The following is a 21,689-nucleotide window of genomic DNA, read 5'->3' on the forward strand; positions in this document are numbered from 1 at the left end:
TAAGTGTATATTCAGTATTATAAACCCTAATTAGGGGGAACTATATTTAAATCTATTTTTAAATGCAAAATGGAACTTGCATCTGCTAGATTTCAGAGGTTTACTTGTAGGTAATTATTTTCAATATTTTTCTTGCATAGGTATGTTTCTCAGCTGACTTACTGCAGATTTTTATTTTCCAGGTTTGTACTTGTTAGATAAAGATCACTGGTGCTGGGTGGTGGTGCTAGCCAATGGCCATCTGCCAGAAGCCAGGCATTTTGCTAGTGATTTTTTGCCAAGTGGCTTTCAAGTCTATGAACTGGCCATTCTTGCAGAGGGAGTGAGTTGTCCCTTCATTGCCTGCTTCCTGGAAGATGAGATTTATTGATGGAATTCTGAGCAGTGTCTGCTGGGCTTCCTGCTGGCCCTTGGGTAGCTGGGAAAGGAATGGGAATGGTTGGAGAAAAAGGAAGCTTCTTAGAAGGACTGAGAGTGAATTCTTAACAGCTCCGAATGGCAAATCCCAGTTCTAGGTATGATAACTCAAACATAGTGAAACAGAATCTTGGCAAGTTGCAAAACACACTGACTCTCACTCCCTTTGCTAAAGACTTCAGTTTCAGAAAACTCCTAAATTGTTGAATCTTGCTGAAATTAATGTTATATGAAAAAGGTGCAAAGTGTCAAATGTAATACATTACTGAAGCAGCATCCACAGACAATGTTCTATGAATATGATAAGTTCTTTAGTGTTTTCCTGTGTATAGTTAGAATATATAAACTGGGGGAGAAGGAATACCTTATTCTAAGTAATCACTAATATTTTATGCAATTCATTCTTTTATTTCTAGTAAGCTGGCTTAAGAAAATTAGTCTTAAAAGAATGAATCTCAGTTTCAGGCTGAAGAAAACATTCAAAAACGTGTTAAGAAATAATGTAAACTGAACACCCCAACAGCTCTTTTTTTTTCAGTGCTTTACAAATGGTCACAACCTGTTTCCATTTTGCAGTAGAATACATTCTCCTCAAGGTGGAAAAAAGTTAGTGACAGTGGTATGACATTTTAAAGATAACCTCTAACCCCTTGAAATAATTCTTAATCAGCTGCAAGGATCAAGTAAGCTTGTAGCTCAACTTTTTCTTAACCAATTACAATGAACGACAGAACTGCATAGAAGTTTTTTAGGTGATCTATTGTTAGTGTATCTAGAGCTAGACATGTTAGTACATCCAACCATTAGGCATAAAGAATCTTGTTAACTTACTGTTTTGTTCTTAGAAGAAACTTAAACCTTCTTATAAAAACCTTATTCTAAAAGAAAACTATGATTTGTCTACTACAGTGTCATAATGCAATAAAAACCATAAATTCTGTAGAACAGTAAATAGGCCAACTGACAAATCAGTGTTTAATGCAAACAGTTGCCACTACACTGCTGTCTGGAACTGTTAAATTCTGCACAATTAGCACTGAAGGCTTCCCAGACCCCATTTGCATCAGTATCTTGTATTTATCCTGATCATAGCAAACATGGAGTTGAATTTCACATGTTGAGTGTTGGGATTTGTAGTGTGGTTTTGTTTGGTTTGGGTTTCTTTGGTGGGGTGTTTTGTGTGTTTTGTTGAAAAGGTGAGTCCTAGCTTTATTCTTCAATATGCAATTCCTTGTCAACTCTTAAACCTGTTGGTTTTGCCCCACTTATTGCTTGACTTGAAAATACTACAGGGAAGAGTACAAAAAGCTATAACGCAGTAGCTGGAAGAGATTAAAAGTTCCTTCTCATTAGTAATCAACTACAAATATTAATGTAAGCTGGCAAAAGTTTTTGGTCCTTGGAAGCTGTGGAATTAGAATACCACCTGGCAAGTACTTCTGCTGTTACATGGTGTTTTGTGAAGGCCTAAACTTTGTGTGCATAACTTACATATAAACTCTGTAGCCTCCAGGTTACCTTGGGAGACAGTTTATCTGCTTTACAGCTCTTAGCACACTTCCCTCCAGCTGGAGATCAGTAGCTGTCACACTTTCTTACACAGAAATAGCAGTAGCAGACAACTACTACTACTAACTTACTGTTAGGTTCACCTATACACTGTGCAATATTTGAGGGCTGAGATACTGAAATGCTGCCATATGTTCTTGAGCTTGTAGGTTCCAGTTTCAGCATGATCAGCTTTCACCTGTGGGTTACTCCCATAGTAAAATGTATTATTTTCCTCTCTACTTAATGTTCTCAAAAAATTTACTATTTACTTTGCACACTTTTGTGTAAATATATATTAAAAAAACCCAACAACCCTGCAGTCTTGCCGTTGCTTGCTTCTGAACTTTTTTGTCTTTAATGTGTCTTATGCTTTTGACTCTACTGGGGGCAGGGGTGGATTTTTACAGAAAGAAACCTTGACTGTTTCCCCTACCCCAGCAAAAGCACGGAAATCCCTAATACTTTGTAATCCAGGCCTGTGTGCCCTTCAGCTCATCACTTGCCAACACCCTCCTGCAATCCTTATCACAGGTTACATTTGTGTATTTAATGGCAGGAGAACAAGAAGTCCTCAGGTGGTCTGGGAGCCCTGCTGCGAGCCTGCTCCTCTGTGCTGCCTGTACCATCTCCACCCACCAGCACTTGCTGTGGTGCTGTAGGACCAGAGCAGGAGAGAAGACAACAGAGCACCTGGCTCTGTTCTGGTTCCCTCAACTGAACACCTACTAGTAGGTGGAATGTCTTTCATCTGGTTTCATCCAGAGCAAACATCTGTTTTTTAGATGAAGTTTGAATCACTGCAGGAAATGAGCTGGACATTTGCTTCAAAGTGCAATTTTGAGCCAGGCCTGGATATTCCCAGTGCTATCCAGAACTGTTTTGGCTGCCAGCCCTCCTGCTAGAATTATATGACCTGCTTATGCCACTTCCTCTAAGTTAATGCTGCATCTCTTTGTACCTGGGCAAATTATAATGTTTCCTTACCTTTAAGATGAAATACCAGCTGACTAGAAATCTGTTCAAGTTACAGTGAGTTTGAGACACAGCTGGGAGCTGAGGCCCAGTTATGAGTTACAGGTAAATGGTTCTAAAATGATGTTGTGTATGACAACTTCAAGGCTGAAACTGCTTCTTTATAATGTAGCCAGCAGGCTCTTCTGACCAGCCAAGACATCCACTGTACAGCACTTACTAAACATTAGGAAAGGTCAAGATAAAATGCAAAATATTAAGGGATTGATTTATTGAAACATGAATAAATAACAAGGGTGGCAGATGCCTACATATATTTTGGGGGAAGTTAAGTACCTTTGGGAAGGTCTGTACCATCTCTAGAAGCCAGACACCTAGAGGTGAGGTGGTTACGGGTGAGGGGGGAACTCTGGGGTGCTGCATCCTCTCAGGAGATGTGCTGCTGCAGGGGGCTTTTTGTCAAAGTGACCTTCAAGCTGGAGTAGTCTTCCTGTATAATAGTTTCTATCATTCTGTGATAAGAAGTCAATCACTCCAGGGACTTCAAGCTGCAGGCACCATGGCTTCAGGTCACAGCAGAACTTCCCTTCCACCGTAAGCTTTGTTCAAACCTGAGTTTTCAGTATATCTCATGCCAAAGCTTGTCTCTGGCACATGAAACAGCAGTCTTCAAAGAGGTTCTGATTATTTCCTTTTTTTAATTCAGCTTTACAATAAGAAAATCAGAAGAGGGGAAAATAACTCTTAAAAAAAACCAAACACAAACCAAACAAACAAAAAACCCCAAAACTGAACTAAAAACAAGATTGAAATTGCTCTGGTGAAACAAACATTAAATTCTGTGATTACATTTTTATACAGTAGAGCTTGTATGAAAAATGTTTACTAAAGTATAAAAGATTTTCAGGAAGGACAGAAAATAAACTTTCCTGAAGAATTATTTGTAATATGTAGTCCAGACAGAGAATGAAATCACATCTGTAATATAGTGACATTTCTGAAGATTCAGATCTTAAGCATGGGTTATGTTATGATGCAATTCCTTATAGCAAATGAATGTCTTAGTTTTCTGTCAAATCTAATTTTAGTGCATTTCCCTTTTCCAGAGACTTGGACAACTTATATATTAATTTATTTTAAAATAAAGTGTAAAGTATGCTTTAATCAAGCAAACCTCACAAAGTTGTAACTCTCTCTGTAGATTGATTAACAAATACTCAGTGGAAAAAAAAAATCAGCACCAAAATTAACTTAAAAGTTTTTTTGTGAAAGGAAGTAGAAAGATAAGGGAGAAGGAAATACCACAACTGATACTTTTCCTAATATGTGTTGGAAAAAGTCCACAACAGTTTAGGGCTAGATTAAATCTTAATTTAATTTGACATAAGGCAATAACAGAAAACTCCCAGAGCACTGAGCTCTTCAAAAATCTTAGAGATATACTTACAGAGCTAGCTTTCACCTAATTTTAAAGCACCTTGTGCTTAAACTGTCCTTCCATTAAAACAAGTTCTTGTCAACAAATATACAATTATCAAAGTTAAAAATAATAAGGTGCAGCCTCTTTAGGTGGATCCCTTGTACCACACACTGTTTCAAACTTGTATTTGACAGTCCCTCTGTTACTAAGGGCTCTAACATGCAAGACTATATGAATTCCCAAATCTCTCCTTTACAATTGTAAAGGACGTGAAGCATCCAGCTTCACTTCTGACCAATTTACAGGGATGTTTGCCCCACATTGGCTTAGCAGCAAAAATAACCAGTTGAATTCCTCAGAGCTATATTGTGTTTTTCCAACAGCTTACAATGTATTGAATTCAAACTTTATTAGTGCATTCATTTAGTTATATGTAACTCTGTGGAAAAACAGGGATGTTGCGATTGTAAAATTATTTCTATATTAAAGTGACAGCTTTACATATTTTTCACTTATTCTTTTACAAAGATCATCTTCTCTTCATCATCTGATATCAGCAAGACCAGTAATTATCGAAGGCCCACCCACAAGCACATTCCAAAATAATTAATGTTCATGTGGTTTTGAGGATGGAATTATTAAATTTCTTTTGCTTGTAACCTAGGAGCTGTGAATCATTCAAGCTTCAATAACGTTAGTCCTTAAATGTTTAGCTCAAAGGTAGTACAAAATATTACTATAACAGAAGGAACATAATCCCAGATCCTGAGTTTCTGTGAGAATTCAGAATTCCTGTCCAGGGCCATCTTCCAGTAGTCTTTAAGCAAAGTCACAAATTCTCAGTTCAGTTTTCTAAAAGAGGAACCAAATAAATTAGCTTAATGACCCTTCACGAGATGATTTTTCTTTTGTCTAAATAAACAAATCAGTTAAGGTTACATGTGAATGATTTCCAGTCATTGAAATACAACACTGCTTCAAGATACCTGAAAATTCGCCCTCTTAAGTTACAAAACAATCTTTAAGTTTACAGAGCTGGCACAACTTACACTGAGGAGTACAAAATCTCACTGAGAATTCTGAACTACAGATGAAATTCCTTAGAACAGTCCCTGACCACATCAGTCAGTGGTTTGCTGGCTCACAGCAGAACAACACTTAGGAGCTGCTTTTCCAGCTGCTCCAGAAAACGTGCAATCAGAATGTTCTCAAATCATGAGCTGAAACTAAACAACTCTTGGTTATTAATAAAAATATATTTCTATGTGTTTTAGAGCCCTTAGGATTCAGGTTTTCAAGCTTTCTTCAGTGAAGGTTCTAATACGAGTACCCACATTTTCAGCATTAGGTTCCCTATAAAGGGATGAGACAGGTTAAGAGGCTCAGAAGACCCAAGCCAGCCAGAACAGCGCCCAGCAAGGCGCTAAGAGGGAGCTGAGCAGCCCCTTTCCGGGGACAGGAGCTCAGGACAGAGCTGTGGCTGCAGAAGGCGTCTCACCACCAGTGCCATGGCATTTGCTCCACTGGGCAAAAGAGTCCAGGAGCCACAGCTCCATGATGAGAAAACCTGACGCGGTCGCACAGACTCCTGGTTTCTGCTCCAGGACAGTTTGTGTATTTTAAACACAAAAGGACATAGATGTGGTCAATACCCGCACTGTGCGCAGCTGTTGCCTGAAAGCTTCCACGCCTTCAGAGAGCACAAGCTGAAGCTGGCAATGGCACAACAGAGAAGGACTCCTGGTTTGCAACTCCACTTTCTCTCTGCGTGTGCTTGATCAGCCTCCTACCCATTACTGAAGGAGAGGTGATACAGGAGCAGATAGTCCTTAAATTCTGTCTATCTGTAGATTTCTTCAGAAACAAAGAGGAAAGCTGAAGAACACGGAAATTTCTTTAGTTGCTTCTGTTCTTAAAGTTCATCTCATCTTAATACAGTCCATGAATGAGTAAACCAAACAAGGACGATCTGGGGCTATGCTATCTCTGTGTCTCTAAGGTACTGTTGGTAGACTGTGGTACAAATCTGGTGTCCAGGGCTCAAAAAATATGTTAATAAACTGTGAAGCATTCAGGAAAGAGCCACCAGAACCATCCTAAGATTGGAAAACAACTTTAAAATGAGATTCCAGTTGCTTCATCTGTTTTGCTTGAGCAAGAGATTAAGAGATGACCCGGGGATAGCAATAAAGTACCCCTGGAAAACACATCACGTGCTCTTTGTCAAATAGATAAAGATCTAGGAAAAATCCAACAGATGAAAGCTGAAGCTAGACAAATCCAGAGTAAAAATAATGTACCGTTTGACTGCTCATTTAAGCTCTGAATCATTAGAATAATATATTAGAAAAATTGCTGGAAAGGGCACTTTTCTAAAAGCTGATTTCTGACTGAACCTGTGAATTGATTGAGGGTGCTACAGAGGTCAGAATGGGTGATCAAAACAAGATTTACAAGAACAGCATGCTGTTCAGAGAGACAGCAAGAACATGGCCATTCGAGAGCTCTTAGCTAAACAACGCTAAAGGTCATAACAGCTTCACATAAGATACTAAAAAAAAAAAACTGTATTGCTTTTAAAAAACCTTTGTCCTTGCTGATGAAATCTCCATTTACCAGGGCAGAAAATGAGGAAAATGTGTATAACTGCCTAAAAGCTGTAGCAGTGAAATCTCTGGTTTCACCAGACAGTGCGAGTAACATCAATGCAGCTGATGGCAGCTGAGACAAGGCAACTCCCGGCCAGACCGGAGGCCTCTGTGGACGCTGTACTGTCTACAACACCGGGAGCCAGGCCCAGAGGGGGCTGATCCATGACAGATCTGGCTGGAGGCCACTATTAGCGGTGTACGCCAGGGGTCAGTACTGCGTCCAGTTCTGTTTAACATGTTTATTAATAATCAGCTGGATGATGGGGCAGAGTGCACCCTCAGCAAGTTTGCAGATGACACAAAACGGGGAGGAGTGGCTAATACGCCAGAGGGTGGTGCTGCCATCCAGAGGGACCTCGACAGGATGGAAAAATGTGCTGACAGGAGCCTCCTGAAGTACAAGGGGAAGCGCAAAGTCCAGCGCCTGGGGAGGAACAACCCCAGCCACAATCGGCACGTGCTGGGGCCTGCCCAGCTGGGAAGCAGCTTGGCAGAAAAGGACCTGGGGTCCTGGTGGACACCAAGTTGACCATAAGCCAGCGACGTGCCCTTGCAGCAAAGAAAGCCAACAGTATCACAGGCTGCCTCGTCCCTCCCAGCAGGTTGAGGGAGGTGACCCTTACCCTCTCCTCAGCACTGGAGAGGCCACACCTGGAGTGCTGCGGCCAGTTCTGGGTACAAGAGAGACACGAATGTACTGAAGGAAGTCCAATAAAGGGCCATGAAGATGGTTAAGGGACTGGAGCATCTCTCCATCTCATCTCTGTGAGGAGAGATGAGCACTGGCACAGGATGTGCAGCAGGCTGTGGAGTCTCCCTCCTTGGAGCTATTCAAAAGCCACCTGGACACAGTTCAGGGCAACTGGCTGTAGGTTTTCCTGCTTGTGCAGGGAGGCTGGACCAGATGACCTCCAGAGGTGCCTTCCAACCACAACCATTCTGTGTTTGTGATTTACCATATGAGAAAAAACTATACCATGAAAACTTTCAAACGTTAAACAGCTAGAACAATTTAAGCTAATTCTAGTAAGATCTACACATGTGCAGACTGCAGACTGACAGAGAGGAAAAAACTTAAGATCATACTAAGCTAACAAAGTCAGGTGTGAGGCTGAAGTAAGTAGGTAGCAACTAGAGAACACTCACTGGGTCTTCTGATGTTTATTTAGACAGTTGAGACAAGGTAAGATAAGAGTACAACTGTCCTTCAGCTGAAGGAAGTCAAAACAAATAGACAAATATTGTAGGAAGGTGCTAGTAAGTGTTAAATAAGAAATAGGTGACACATGGGACTCTGCAGAAGATTAGATAGGAAAAAAATTCTCATGACACCAGGTGACTAGGAAGTCTGGAAGCAGTGAAAATGGCTCAGGAAGATACTGGCAGGGTCAAAGAATGTCATGGAGACACCTCCAAACTATCCAGCCTCAACCACTTGTGTATGCTCACTGAAATTATTTATTCTGCATCATAATTAATGGATTTAACTTAAATTGCCACATATAAAGCAATACCAAATATAAAGTCAAATTAACCAATACTTTCTTATGCTGAGAAACTTTCAAGGCAAAGAAAACTATACAAGTCTTTTCCCAGAATTCCCAGCTAATGGAAGGCACTGCTACCAGCTTCCAGAATTTCTTGATGCACATTTGGCTTCAGTTTTTGGAACTGAAAAAAAACCTTCCTATCAGAACCATACCAAGGACTCTACTGCACAATCTGCTTTAGCTTCGTATCTTCAGAACTGTGAGTCACTGATAATAAAATGGAACATTAAGCAAGAGATGTCTTGAAACAAGGAACTCAAGGAAACAGGATTTATCAAAGCAATGATTATCAAGCTCCCCATTTTGAACTGACCTGACGTTTCATATACATACACTGTAAATCCTTACTGCGTGTACCCCTGCATTCTTCTTATCCATGAAGGCAGTAGTTTATGTCTTCTCTAGATAAAGCAATATACTAGATATTGATTTAAACAGATGAAATGTAGTATATGTGCCCTACCAAATGCACATCTTTACCTTCGCTTTCTTTGAAGATACACATGTACCAACCACTGGGCAATAAACGGCCATACAACAGCAAAAGCCAAAATACCAGGGGAAATTTCAAAGGGCCACCACGATGGTTTCTAAGGAAAACACACAAAAAAATTTAGTCAGCAATCTGTGTGCACATATTGAATACCACATGTATACTTCTGAAATGTTACAGTATCAAGGTAGAAAATACTAATTTTTTTTTTCCTGGTCTTACTATCAATAACTTCTTCAGACAGAGGTTATTTTTTATCTCCTAGTCGAGATAAAAAAACAGAAAGCACAAACTAAGAGCTAGGTATAAAATATTCATCTCAATGTTTTTCACCATTCACACTGCTTTTTACAAGTAGAAGAAACATTATTTTACCTTGACAGAGGAGGAGGCAGGCTGATCATTTGACTGTAGTGTCGCAGATTTTGCCTTTAAATACAAACAAAGGCTGGTAAGTATAAAAAGGAAACTGCAATTTTTTCTGCTTCACAAAAGGAGAATGTTTTTCATCCTGTGAAGGCTTTGCAATCTGTGTATATGACAGTTTAAGGAACAGACCACCCCCATGCAACTCGCCTTTCACCACTTAGTTTCCAACTTACCTCTCATGTTTCCATTACTCTAGAGTATTTTTATCACATATTTGTGTTAAAAAATGAATGAGGGTCACTTACTGGACCTCTAATTACAGATTTTCAAGGCTCTCCCTGCTCAACGTGTCATTGCAGCTTCCTCAACTCCTGACCAGTCCCAGCAGTTACAACCCAGAGTAGAAATCCCAGAAGCTTAATTTGAAAGAAAAAGCGTTTATCCACACTAGTCTATCCAAAGGCACAAAGCACTGGTTTAGTGTGCCCTGAGCTATAGCTACAGGCATGAAGAAAAGAGAATACTGTGTTCCAAATCTTCCAGGCAATCTAGAAAATGAAAAGTACCAGAAACTTTTCAAGACTTCTCCCATACACTATTGTGGTGCTTTCACAAAACCAAAGCAGTCAGTTCTCTAGGTCCTTCTTAATTTACGTAAATGTGAAACCGAAGCTTCTGTTTCTTTTTAGGTGAGGGTAGCAAGCACAGCATGAACTGCTGGGGAAGAATCTTTTACTATTTCTTCATATATTGCTCAGGCAAAAAAAGAAAAATCAATCTGTATCCAAACATCAGATTCTTCAATAGCTGTGATGGAGCAAAACCATAGCATTCATTAAACCCTTTTCACTGGCTGCCTCAGATTTGGAGGATATGTGTCCCATAGGATACTGCTTGTACAGCTCCCTCATTCTCAGGTAGATCAAAATATATTAGCAGCCAAACAAAACCAAACATTTTTAGGTTGCTGGTTCAACTATATTCACAGCATATTCTGTTCTCCTGAATGTACAGTATTTCCATTGAAATAGAAGGAAAAAAAGAAACTGTATCAATAAATATCTACACTTGCTTAAGACTTCTTTTACCTATCTTATATATATGATGTGAAATGTCAAAAAACCTGGACTACTTTGCAGTGAAAGAATGCTATGAAGAATCAGTCTTCTGCTAACTGAAAAATGGAATCAAAAGTTCTGCCTGCAAACATTTACCAGTCTGGAAGATTTAACATAAATCCTCTCTTCCTTTGAAAATGCTTTGAGATCTACTGATGAAGAAATTATCTGGGATCATGTATTACTAACATTAACTATGGAGACTCCATATAGCGACTGTGTAATGTGTATCAATAACTACAGCTAAAATTAGTCTTATCAGAAATCAGTAAAATAATATATGGTTAATTTCTACACCAAAATGTATGTTTTTGCTCACAAGAGTCCTGAATTGTGTTCCTGAGAGTAGGTACCAGTAAAAAATTTTAAGTTGGAATAAACTACAGACTATAACTGACATGTCTTTACAGTTTAAGAAAACATTGCCTGAAATTTTAATCTGAAAAAGCTCTAAAATATCCAAGGAAAATTAACAATAAGTAATCAGATCACTTCAGTGAATAATACCTGTGATGCTGTAACCGTCTCCAGCATATGCAACCTCTGAAGGACATTCTGCATGTCTTCTTGCAACCGCATCAGCACCACTGCGATCTGTTCATTGAGGCTGCCCCTGGGTCCTCGGTCTGACCCCCAGCGCTCTCCATCCCCTCCACCACCCATCTGTCCGCCTTGAGAACCATCTCCTACAGGCTGAAGTCTATGCCCTATGTTGAGGGAGAAAAAAAAAAGACAAATAAAACACAGAATGGGCTACCAACTCTATTAAAAATGTTTGATTTTAACAGCTCAATTTTCTCCCTCCCGAACAGAGTGTGGTACTCCTCATCAAAGGCTATTTTCAGACAGTTCAAAAGCACTGGGAGGTTATCGCAACATCACTTGAGATATTTCCCTACAGCCTCAGTGTGACACTATCATTCAAGGTCCTACAATTGCATAAACATTGAGCAAAAAATGATTAATTCACATCCAGTCAAGTTCAGGAGCAAATTCTGCCCTAGCAAAAAGAAGGATGTGTTTTACATTTGTGTGGTTTACAGTTGTGTTGTACAAGGTGTGTTTTACATTTGGCACGGTCTCCAGCTGGAAATCAAAGAACACTGGAATAGAGAACACAATTTTTTGAAACCTACAATACTCTTTTAAACTAACACCTTGCTCCTGCAAGTAGCAAATGTAAGTAAAACAACAAAAGAGAGGAGAGATGGTTAAACTCCTGTAGTCCTCTAATATATTCTTCATAATAGTTTTCAACATATATATATTTTCTATGATTCTGTGATTTGGATTTTCTTTTTAATTTTTGCGTTAGATGACCTATAGGTGCCATAGAAAAAGGCATGTTATTTATAAATATTATGCTTTCTGGCCTTTGGTTTTTTTCGTACAAAAAAACCCACTTTATCCTTGACTTTACCGATCATACCACCAGAATATGGTGTTGCTCCTAGGTGACAGCATTAGAAGTATTATGGGATTAAAAAGAGCAGAGGTTCAACACAAATTGAACATCTGGACTGCTATGTGATTAAGAATCATTAAATTTCAAGAATCATAACAGACAGTACCAAAATCACTCAAAGGTGTGGCTAACGCTCCAATTATATAGAAAACAATGTGTCACTGATACCTTTCCAAGATGTTCAAATAAGACACCATAGAGGTATAAATGCATATGCATCGAAAAATAAATATGTAACTTGTAAAGAAACTCTTACCATGGATAGAGAGGTTTTGAAGATTACATTTCTAAAAGGACAGGTGCTATAAACAGCAGCTGGAATTTAAGGTAAGCAAAACCAGAAGAAGCCAATATGCTTATTCAAGATTTTCATAGTACAAGAAAATCGTTTTGCAGTACTTACTATGAATGAAATAAGTACTCTGAATGCAAAACTGAGCGCTACCCATTGTAATTAGGGTTTTGTTATCTATTTTTATTGTGAAGGAGAGAAGCACTATAAAGCATGACTGTCTTACTGGACAATGTTGACAAGTGCTTCTCAGGCACCGGTAACTTATGGCAGTCAGGAGAGTGCAGAAAACAAAAGCAGGCTGCACAGTACCTCTCCCTCTTCTGACGTTGTAGAAATCCACTTTTTCTCCACCTTTCTTCTCCTTGTGAGGTCCCCCGTTACTGGCTTTGCCATCTTCTCCTCCGCACTTGACTTCACCTTGTTCTTGAGCTGCTCCCTCTACAGTATTTCCATAAGTCATGCAAGCATGCCTTGGAAAATCCGTATTTTCTAACAGAAGACTGTGATCTACATCCAAGAAATGGGATGAGTGCTTTAAAGATCCTTTAGGTGATGTGATGATCTCCAAGGGCTACAAATTAACATTAGCAAGTAATTAAATTCTGTAAAATGTGACGGTTAACCAATAAAAAGGAAGAAGCATCATCTCTACTTTCACTTTAAGAAAATAATTTGTCCATAATTAAGACTTTTCTTTTAACAGGAGTTGGTATTTTCCCGTAGAATGTGCTTACTATTGTCTACATATCCTTTTCAGATTGAAAAGGTTTGACATTCATTTGGGGCAAACATCCTCAAAATAGTGATACCACTTGGAATTACTTTAGACATTTCCAACATACAGTAATACTCAGTAATCACTAAAACAGAACACTGAGATCTGAAAATCTTCAGTTTCCCCTTGTAAAACTGGCTTTGCTCCCTAGTCAGTGACGTGGCATCCTAACTCGGATTCATGAGCCACCCTGTCAAAAGTCCCGTGCTGCCAGCAACTCTGAGTAGGCAACATTTACACTCAGGGCAAAGATCATATTGTTTATTATCAGCCTGTTCAAAACAGCTGGGCTGCACCCTGTACCTCTCACCAAACAAACAGCACAGTATCCTGTCAACTTTTCACTCAAAATCAGTGGTACTATAGGAATTTGTTAAAAATGGATGACATGTGTGTTGATCAGGTCATAATTACACGTTCTGCGACAGGACTGCTGTAAGGTGGCTCAAGCAGTCCTGTGTTCAGGGCAAGGACAAGCACTTGCACAACCATCTGCTGAAGCAGACTGGGGACCCCAGCTAGCTGAAAAATCACTCCATGAAAAAGCCAAAATATAACCAAAAGGAGGGGCAAAGAAATGAAAACTGCTGCTAAAATCCCATTCGTCAAATAGCGGTTCATAAACTTGTATCATCAGAACTGAAGGACAGAGTGTTTGCTATAATACATATTTTCCAATAGAAAGCTGTATTTATTTCTTGAAATTAACCTCTTTTAGTTTGACTTGATCCATCTATAGTTCTATTTGTGTATTTATTTACATATCCCTGAACATTTGTTATTTTGTTCAAAACTAAAACTTTGCTCATGCAGGTTGGGAAATACTGACAAATTATCCACACACTTCAATTAAAGAGTCTCAAACAAGCTCAAACAATACACAAGATGATTTGGCAATCACACAGATAAGAGAGCTTGCAGCACTTCAGCCAAATCACCTTTCCCAATATGCTTCATTACTGGGTACAATTTTGATTTGCTAAAAGGAATTCTCTAGACCCTCAGGAAATCGCTAGACAAGAGAATGATGCGATATTAGAGTGCTTACTGGTCTTTCTGATCCCATGCATCATTCATATATTCCTCCCCAGAATCAGGAAACCAGGTGCTTGAGTACAAAGTCCCCTGAAGGAGGTCCAAGCCCGTAAATCAACTAAGACTACAGTTAATACCATGAACAGGAGCAAAATTCAGTCAAAGCTGAGCCAACACATTTGTTGCCCACCTTTTATATGAAAGCCAGAGATGTACATTAGGGCTGAAGAAGTGCAAGAGAACTCAGAAATCACTGTCATCTCCCTCTTCTTTAAACCAAGGCCACTTTGAGGCACCAGCCTCCATGCCACCTGCTAAGGCTTAGAAGAGCCCCTACCTCTTCTAGGCCAAGTTGCTCCATAGAGTCACAATAAACTTCACTGTCTGAATCACTGGTTAAGTGCTGAGTTGCTGAGGCCTCTTCAGTATTCTCTTCATTTGCACCTGTATGGAAAGGAGACACGCACATGTGCTTTGGAAATGTGAGTCAACCCTGGCAAAGAGTAAAGCAATGAGTGAAAATGTCTAGGTGAGCTTTGACTCCTGCCCCTTTTATCTGCGGTTGTCATCTTAAAGTTAGATTCTGAATAAAGAGGTTATACTAATATAGGAATTATATAAAACTTTTACTAACGGGAAAATTATATATATATATATATACACATATATATACACCTCATATTGGCATTTCTGCATCGTAAGTTGATAATTTTAATTTTACCTTGTTCATTACAGTCTCCTTCCTAAACTCAGTATAAAGCAGTTTTGCCTAAAGTTATCTGTTAGTTTTAAAATTACAAATTTAGAAATATTAGTTTCAACAAACTGGTACTTATAACATATTCAGCCTTTCACAATGACAAATAAGGTATTAGTGATTTTCATTTCACTATGAATTAGCTTTCAAAGGCAAATAGTATTTGCATAGGTAGTATAATGATTTGAAAGAAAACAATTGCATTTCTGTGGTTTTGGGCCTCCCTGTCTCTGAATTCATGTCTCTTTCTATAGAAGATCCTAAAAGAAAGCCGTATTTTAAGCTGGTATTAAATTTGGGATTTTTTTGAGTATTCTTTCTTCAGGTTTCTACAAATGAAAGACACCATTTCTCATCTCTGAATCCCAGCATTAAGCTTTCTAGAAAATAAGTATTTCCCATGAAAAACATGTGCAAATGAAAGCATGGTCTTGCAAGGACAATACCTTGGGGAGCACTGTTATTAGCTACTTCTGGGCTTGGCTCTGTTTTCTTTATTTCTTCTTCCGGGTTCAAGCCATTCAGGGCAGATTTGGTCTGGATGTCATTCTGCAGATCTAGGATAAAGCTGTCCTTGTAACAGCCATTGGTAACAATACTTTCCAAATCCTTAGCAGCTGCAGATTCTGGTTTCACACTCTTATAGTCTGTAAAAGAACAAGGAAACCTTGCAAATAGAAAACTACGTACCTAAAAAACATATTTCTTCAAGTAGCTAACTTTCTAATGGACTGCAAGTATAATGTATCTGCAGAACAAAATGTATAAATGCTCTTAGATTCACATTTGCAGGGATTGTTTTGTTCTTGTAAAAAGTGTAAATATAAAATTTAATTTTCATAAAGAGCAGGTGATATTTAAAACATAAGCAAATCCAAGTAGGTCTCTCTGATAAATTAAATAATTATCTTAATGTCCTTGGAGGAAAAAACCTGTACAGAATTCTAAATATGTAATTTCATTTGATTTTCACTTGATGCTGGTTTTCTCAAAACTCTTTGTGGATCCCCTAAACGAATATCACTGAAAGTTCTGTTTTATTTTCTCTGAAGAAAAAAAAGTTATTTTCAGTTCTACTGTTGCAGGTCATGTAGCCATTCACAGCTCTTACAAACAGCACTGGCAACAAAAACCAAAACAATACAGCATATGGACTTTTAGCTAGCCTACTGACAGAACTTCCTAGCCGAGTCAAAAATTGTATGGCACAGCTCAAAATCTGTACTAGTTCTAAATCTTATAACCCAGGTAGAGACAATGCCATTCTTCACACACACATCGATGTGTATTTGCATCCCATTCTCCTGAAGAAGTACAGCATTCCCGATCCTTTGGGATTTTCTGCCAGGTGGCTAAGAATAACTTTGAGAGAAATAACTGTCCAAGTGCAGAAAACATACCCCTTCCATTTAGCTGCAGTTCTTTTTCCTCCTCTTCACGCAGCCCTTCTTCTTCTGATTCTGCTCCACTATCGCTACTTTCAGCTTTTCCATTCACAGCCTTTATATTTGGAGTGGAATTCATGACATTACTAAGGTCTGAGAAAAAATCCAAGGAGGGAAAAAAAGATATATTTTAAAAGAAGCAAACATAACCCCCCCCACCTCAAACTACTAGTAATAGTTCTACAACAGTATTCCCATATTAGATGTACCGAATAATGACAGCTTTATTTCTGTAAGCTCCTCCTTAATCGGTTTAATGTTTCTCTTTCATGGCTCAACACAGAGCACTTGACCGCTGGTGAAGAGATTCTCAGTGATTCTGAGGAAGGCTGCTGGCAGGGGACAGCAGGCCACTTCCACTACCAAGTCTCAGACCAAGTCTACTTATTACCCATATTTATGGTATAGCTGCAGTAGTCTTTTATCAAGGACCCATGTGGCCATGTTCTGCTAAACCCAGATGTCAGCATTTTTATAGAATTTCCCTTTTAAGCTGAAATGCTTCAAAATGGCTCTCAATTCAAAGGCAAATTTTGAAACATTCTGTTCATGTGAGCAACAGGATTCTGAAGATGGTAAATACAATATCCCATGCATCTTCTCCTGCAGCAATTTAAGCAGATGCAAAATGTGGTAAGAAGACTCAGGTTCATACAGATCTTTAGCTAGCAAAGGGCATATGGAAATAAATTCTCTGATTTCAGTGAAAAAGATGATGAAATAAATACATTGAGCATTTGTTTGCATGTCCAATTAAATAAATATTTTTTTAAATCTTGAAATAGACAAAGGAACTGCTAAATCCTTGTTCTCCACATCTTTGATCACTCCAAGGATCACAATTTACTCTGTACAAAGAATTGCAAGGTAAAGATTCTTTAAAAATATGGAGAATTTAAGGGATAATTCTACCACCTCTGGTAAAAACTATATGGTTAAATACATCCTGATGATCGTTTAAGCCTCCTCTGTTAGGGCAGAGCGATTACGGTACAAAGAGAGGACAGTTTCTGCGAGACACTCGCACAGTTTACATGTTGACTCCAAGGCTGAATTCTGTCTGTTTTAATTGTCACGACAGCGTTACATTTGCATAACTTCTACATTGCCTTGTCAGAACCTTGAAAGATTAATTCTTACGTTTAGGCTTAACATTAAGCAGCAAAATAAGATCCAATTATACTGGAGTTGCCAAACCAGCTCTGCTACTTTCTTTGCTGCATGCTGATTTAGAGCTAGAGGGTTTCTGCTTTAATCTTGCAATGAAGAGCCTTCCCACATTCCTCCAAGTTCAAAGCTTATCCATAACGCTTTAAAAAAAAAAAAAAAGCAAAATAACTTTTTGTATAGAAATAATGACTACGTTAAATATACTGTTCACCTTAGTTTTAGGGCAAGAAAGTTTTCTATGGACACCCTGCATCACGATTTTGATTTAATCCAACTTTTATTTGAAGATTTTTAAAAGTGCTTCCTTATTGTAAAAAGAGAACTGGAAAAGCTATTGTCTGTCTTGTAGACTACAAGACAATCAGCAAGCACATGCTCATTCTCTCCTCACTGAAGAACACTTTGTATTTGCAAAGAAATTTGTTTCACAAAATAAAAATCCCAACACATTTCCAGTTTATTTTGCATAAGCATGTCTCATTTATTGTGAAACCCAATTCTGGAGATGTTTTCTGAGCAGCAGTAGTGCAAGGAAGATAAGATATCAGTTAAGTCCTCTAAGCACAAGCATTAAGCACAGACATATCTCCCTTGGCACCACCTTCCCTCTGAAATAAAAGGGCGTTGGGACACAATCATCCATGTGTCCTACCCAGTCGTGGGAACAAATAGGAATGACAAGACCAGGAGCTGTGAAAGGCGGCGAACCAAATCTGTAAACCTCCTCACCCTGCCAAAGATAGTGTAAAATGCCCCAGCTATACCATAAACTTTTTTCTTAAGATTTGCTTTTTTTTCTTTTTGACGGGAAGGTCTTTGAACATTCAAGCATGTTCTCTCTTAATTTCAGTAAGGAGATTATTCATTTGGAGAAACTTCCAAGTGATACATCTCATATATTTAAATAAAGAGGTGCAACTCAGATAAAGTAGCGACAGTAACAGATTTATGTTATTGTGCCACAGGACACCTGAATAACTGAAATCCATCAAGACCGTATTTCTTCCACAAAGTCATTCTTAGCACCAGTGCTCCTCAAGACCATACAGAGGCATTGCTCTAATGCAGACTCTGAAGCACACAGCATTGTACAGAGTTTGGGCCACTTGAAATATCATGCTTAATCATGTACTTTGCCTCAGAACCCTTACACTGCCCTGCTCACCAGGTCCATCCCCAACTGGTTAACAACTACTTCCCCAGGAATGTATCTTTTAATATGATGGTAAGAGCCGAGCAAGCTTTTACAACCTTATTTGCTCTGTGCTAATCCCACCCACCCCTGTGTTCTTCCCATGCATCCACTCCAACTGCAGGCAAAACGTCGGTAGCTTTTTCTGTTGCCCTCCTTTAGATACTACAGAATCCCTCTTGGCTTATTTTCATCTCACTGCCTGCAACACCAAACTGTGATGTTTGTGACAGAATTTTCTAAATCAAAGCTGTACTGTTCTGCAGCTATACAAGGAATTATATTATACCATAAAAGCCTGGACTGATTTTTTTAAATGCTATATAGTAAGAGCTGTGTAACAGTAGCAACATACAAACAGAAGGAAGGATTTAACAAAAGAAAACAGTGAGGTGGAAAGGATGTGAAGAACAGACCCACAGCCTCTCTACAAGCTTTCAGTAGATGTTTATTTTATTGTGTCAGCTCTATTAAGAGATTTCCTGAGAGAGATTCTAAATATATTTCTTTCAAGGCAGTACTACAATTCTTCTCAATGACCTGTATAACAGGGACAAGTTTCTCAAAAGTATGTATTCAATTTCTAACTCCCCACATATATCTCCAGGCAATTTTTGTTACTTGGATGGGAGTTAGGAGCTTAAATGCCTCTGTGGATCTGCCCCAGCTCGAGGGTAATTTTAAAAACAAAATCTAGCCTAGCAGGTTTTTCTCAAATGCTTTGTATTTTTGGTTTTCTGAACAGGCACATAATTCCTATATAAAATTAACATGCACTGCTGGAGCTGTACTGATGTTTGGCTTAGCACGACACAGTAGCCTCACACAGGTCCTACAGCCTCTTTCATTCTCTGCAAATAGCAGTGATCAGGAAACAGTCTACAACTGCAGATGAAACATCAGAAAACATTTAACTAGCTGTGTACGCCCTCACCATTCAATAAAAAATGATGTGCTTTTGCAAAATGCTATAGTTTTACTATCTGTGCAATAGCAGCAAAATCTTAGCCACTAAGGCTTCCAGGACCTACAGTTACTATAACCTTCTATGGCCATCTATTTGCACTCCTAAGTTTAAGTAGACTCAAGCTCTGTCAAAATTTTAAAGTCTCAGAGAGAATTATAGGCTGTACAAAATTGTTTTGACAATCAGGTAACCAGAATTCTTTGCTTGCCATGACAGCTGGATGTTTCGTGCTTGTTACTGATCCAAGTAAGCTCCCTCCTTCAATCCCAAGATGACACAACCATGTTCCACCCTTTCCAACACACTTTGTGGCACAAATCTCCACCTGTTTTTTGAAACTGATGCATTCCCATACTGCAAGAAGTGAGCACAGTGAGAAGGAGGGGTACATGCTCAACAAGCTCAAGAAGTGGGCCCATGTGAACCTCATGAGGCTCAAGGCCAAGTGCAAGATCCTAGACCTGGGCTGGGGCAAACCCTGATATCAATCCAGGCTGGGGGATGAAGGGACTGAGAGCAGCCCTGCAGAGAAGGACTTGGGGGTACTGGTGGATGAAAGATTGGACATGAGCCGGCAATGTGCACTTGCAGCCCAGAAAGCCAGTCGTATCCTGGGCTGCATCAAAAGGAGCGTGGCCAGCAGGTCGAGGGAGGCGATTCTGCCCCTCTGCTCCGCTCTGGTGAGACCCCACCTGGAGCCCTGTGTCCAGCTCTGGAGCCCTCAGTGCAGGAAAGACATGGACCTGTTGGAGAGGAACCAGAGGAGGCCACAAAAATGATCCGAGGGCTGGAACAACTCTCCTGTGAGGACAGGCTGAGAGTTGGGGTTGTTCAGCCTGGAAAAGGCTCCAGGAAGACCTTATTGTGGCCTTTCCATACTTAAATTTGGCCTATAAGAAAGATGGGGATGGACTTTTTAGCAGGGCCTGTAGCAATAGAATAAGGGGTGATGGTTTAAAACTAAATGAGGGGAGATTCAGGCTAGACATGAAGAAGAAATTTTTTTACAACAAGGGTGGTGAAACACTGGCCCAGGTTGCCCAGAGAGGTGGTAGATGCGCCATCCCTGGAAACATTCAAGGCCAGGCTGGATTGAGCTCTGAGCAACCTGATCTAGTTGAAGATGCCCCTGCCCATTGCAGGGGGTTGGACTAGATGACCTCTGAAGGTCCCTTCCAAACCAAACTATTCTATGATTCTATGCGAGCATCTGGGAGCAATAAGCTCTTTAGCTAGAAGAAGAATTTCTATACCCTCATTTCCTTCCATTCTTTTCAATATAGCATACTACAAAGAAAGTTTCCAAGGGCCCAGTCTTCTCTGTAACATCTGCTCTACAAACAAGCTGCCGTCACAAATAAAAAGAGATTTTTAGAGAGGTCTGTCAAAAATAGAAACAGAAAAAAAAAATTCCTTACTTTAACTACCACTGGTTTATCACTTAAAATTAAGTGGATTAAGTGTAAGTGCTCTGAAAAATGTATTCCCTGAGCACACAGATCATAGGAGCCCAATCTTCCTCTGTACAGTTTTCCTTTTTTGTTGTTTAGTCTTCCAAAAAGACTGTAACAGAAAAAGAACCTCTCCTCCTTTTTATTTTTCTTTCAATATACTCCAAGAGACTACAGTCTTGTTTTGTCAGCATTCCTCTCTCTACTTATGTGCTTTTCAAGCTGTTACACTCAAAGAGATGCCACTGTATTTTAAAAAAAACCCAATTTAATAAAAAAATATTAATGTCTTTATTTACAATTTGTAAACATCAAACCAATTGTTTGTGGATAAGAACAAACACAGACAATAGCAGCTTATTAGACATTTATATTAACTTGCAAGCATGGTATTTAGGATTGCTGACAATGCATCCTGTACCTTCACACTTCACTTTTCAATATCTATGGAGTTTTTCATCTCCGTCCATATTACCAGTATCTGTTCCCTTAAATTTTCAGAATACTTTCTGTATCAATAAGGTTACCAAGTTTTGGTGTTGACTTTGATATATTTCCTCCTCCCTGTGACCCCTGAGCCTTCTGCCAGCAGAGAT

At 39.2% G+C, this 21,689-nt stretch overlaps 1 protein-coding gene across 4 annotated transcripts in view; it reads right to left on the minus strand.

Moving 5' to 3' along the window:
• Positions 1-4,297: 4,297 nt before the first annotated feature.
• Positions 4,298-21,689, minus strand: part of ACBD5 (acyl-CoA binding domain containing 5) — a 30,542-nt gene continuing 13,150 nt past the window's right edge. For 3 of the 4 annotated variants that reach the window (XM_065628772.1, XM_065628774.1, XM_065628775.1), the window contains 8 exons: positions 16,269-16,406; positions 15,315-15,515; positions 14,449-14,555; positions 12,611-12,872; positions 11,049-11,248; positions 9,430-9,483; positions 9,042-9,151; positions 4,298-5,212 (listed from right to left, as the gene is read on the minus strand). In XM_065628772.1, the coding sequence (XP_065484844.1) occupies positions 5,200-5,212; positions 9,042-9,151; positions 9,430-9,483; positions 11,049-11,248; positions 12,611-12,872; positions 14,449-14,555; positions 15,315-15,515; positions 16,269-16,406 (1,085 nt within the window). In that variant the 3' untranslated portion in view covers positions 4,298-5,199. Of the gene's footprint in view, positions 5,213-9,037; positions 9,152-9,429; positions 9,484-11,048; positions 11,249-12,610; positions 12,873-14,448; positions 14,556-15,314; positions 15,516-16,268; positions 16,407-21,689 lie in introns of those variants that run through there. The other variant, XM_065628776.1, reaches the window with a different exon arrangement.

This window comes from Caloenas nicobarica, chromosome 2 (genome assembly GCF_036013445.1).
Source record: "Caloenas nicobarica isolate bCalNic1 chromosome 2, bCalNic1.hap1, whole genome shotgun sequence".
NCBI lineage: Eukaryota > Metazoa > Chordata > Aves > Columbiformes > Columbidae > Caloenas > Caloenas nicobarica.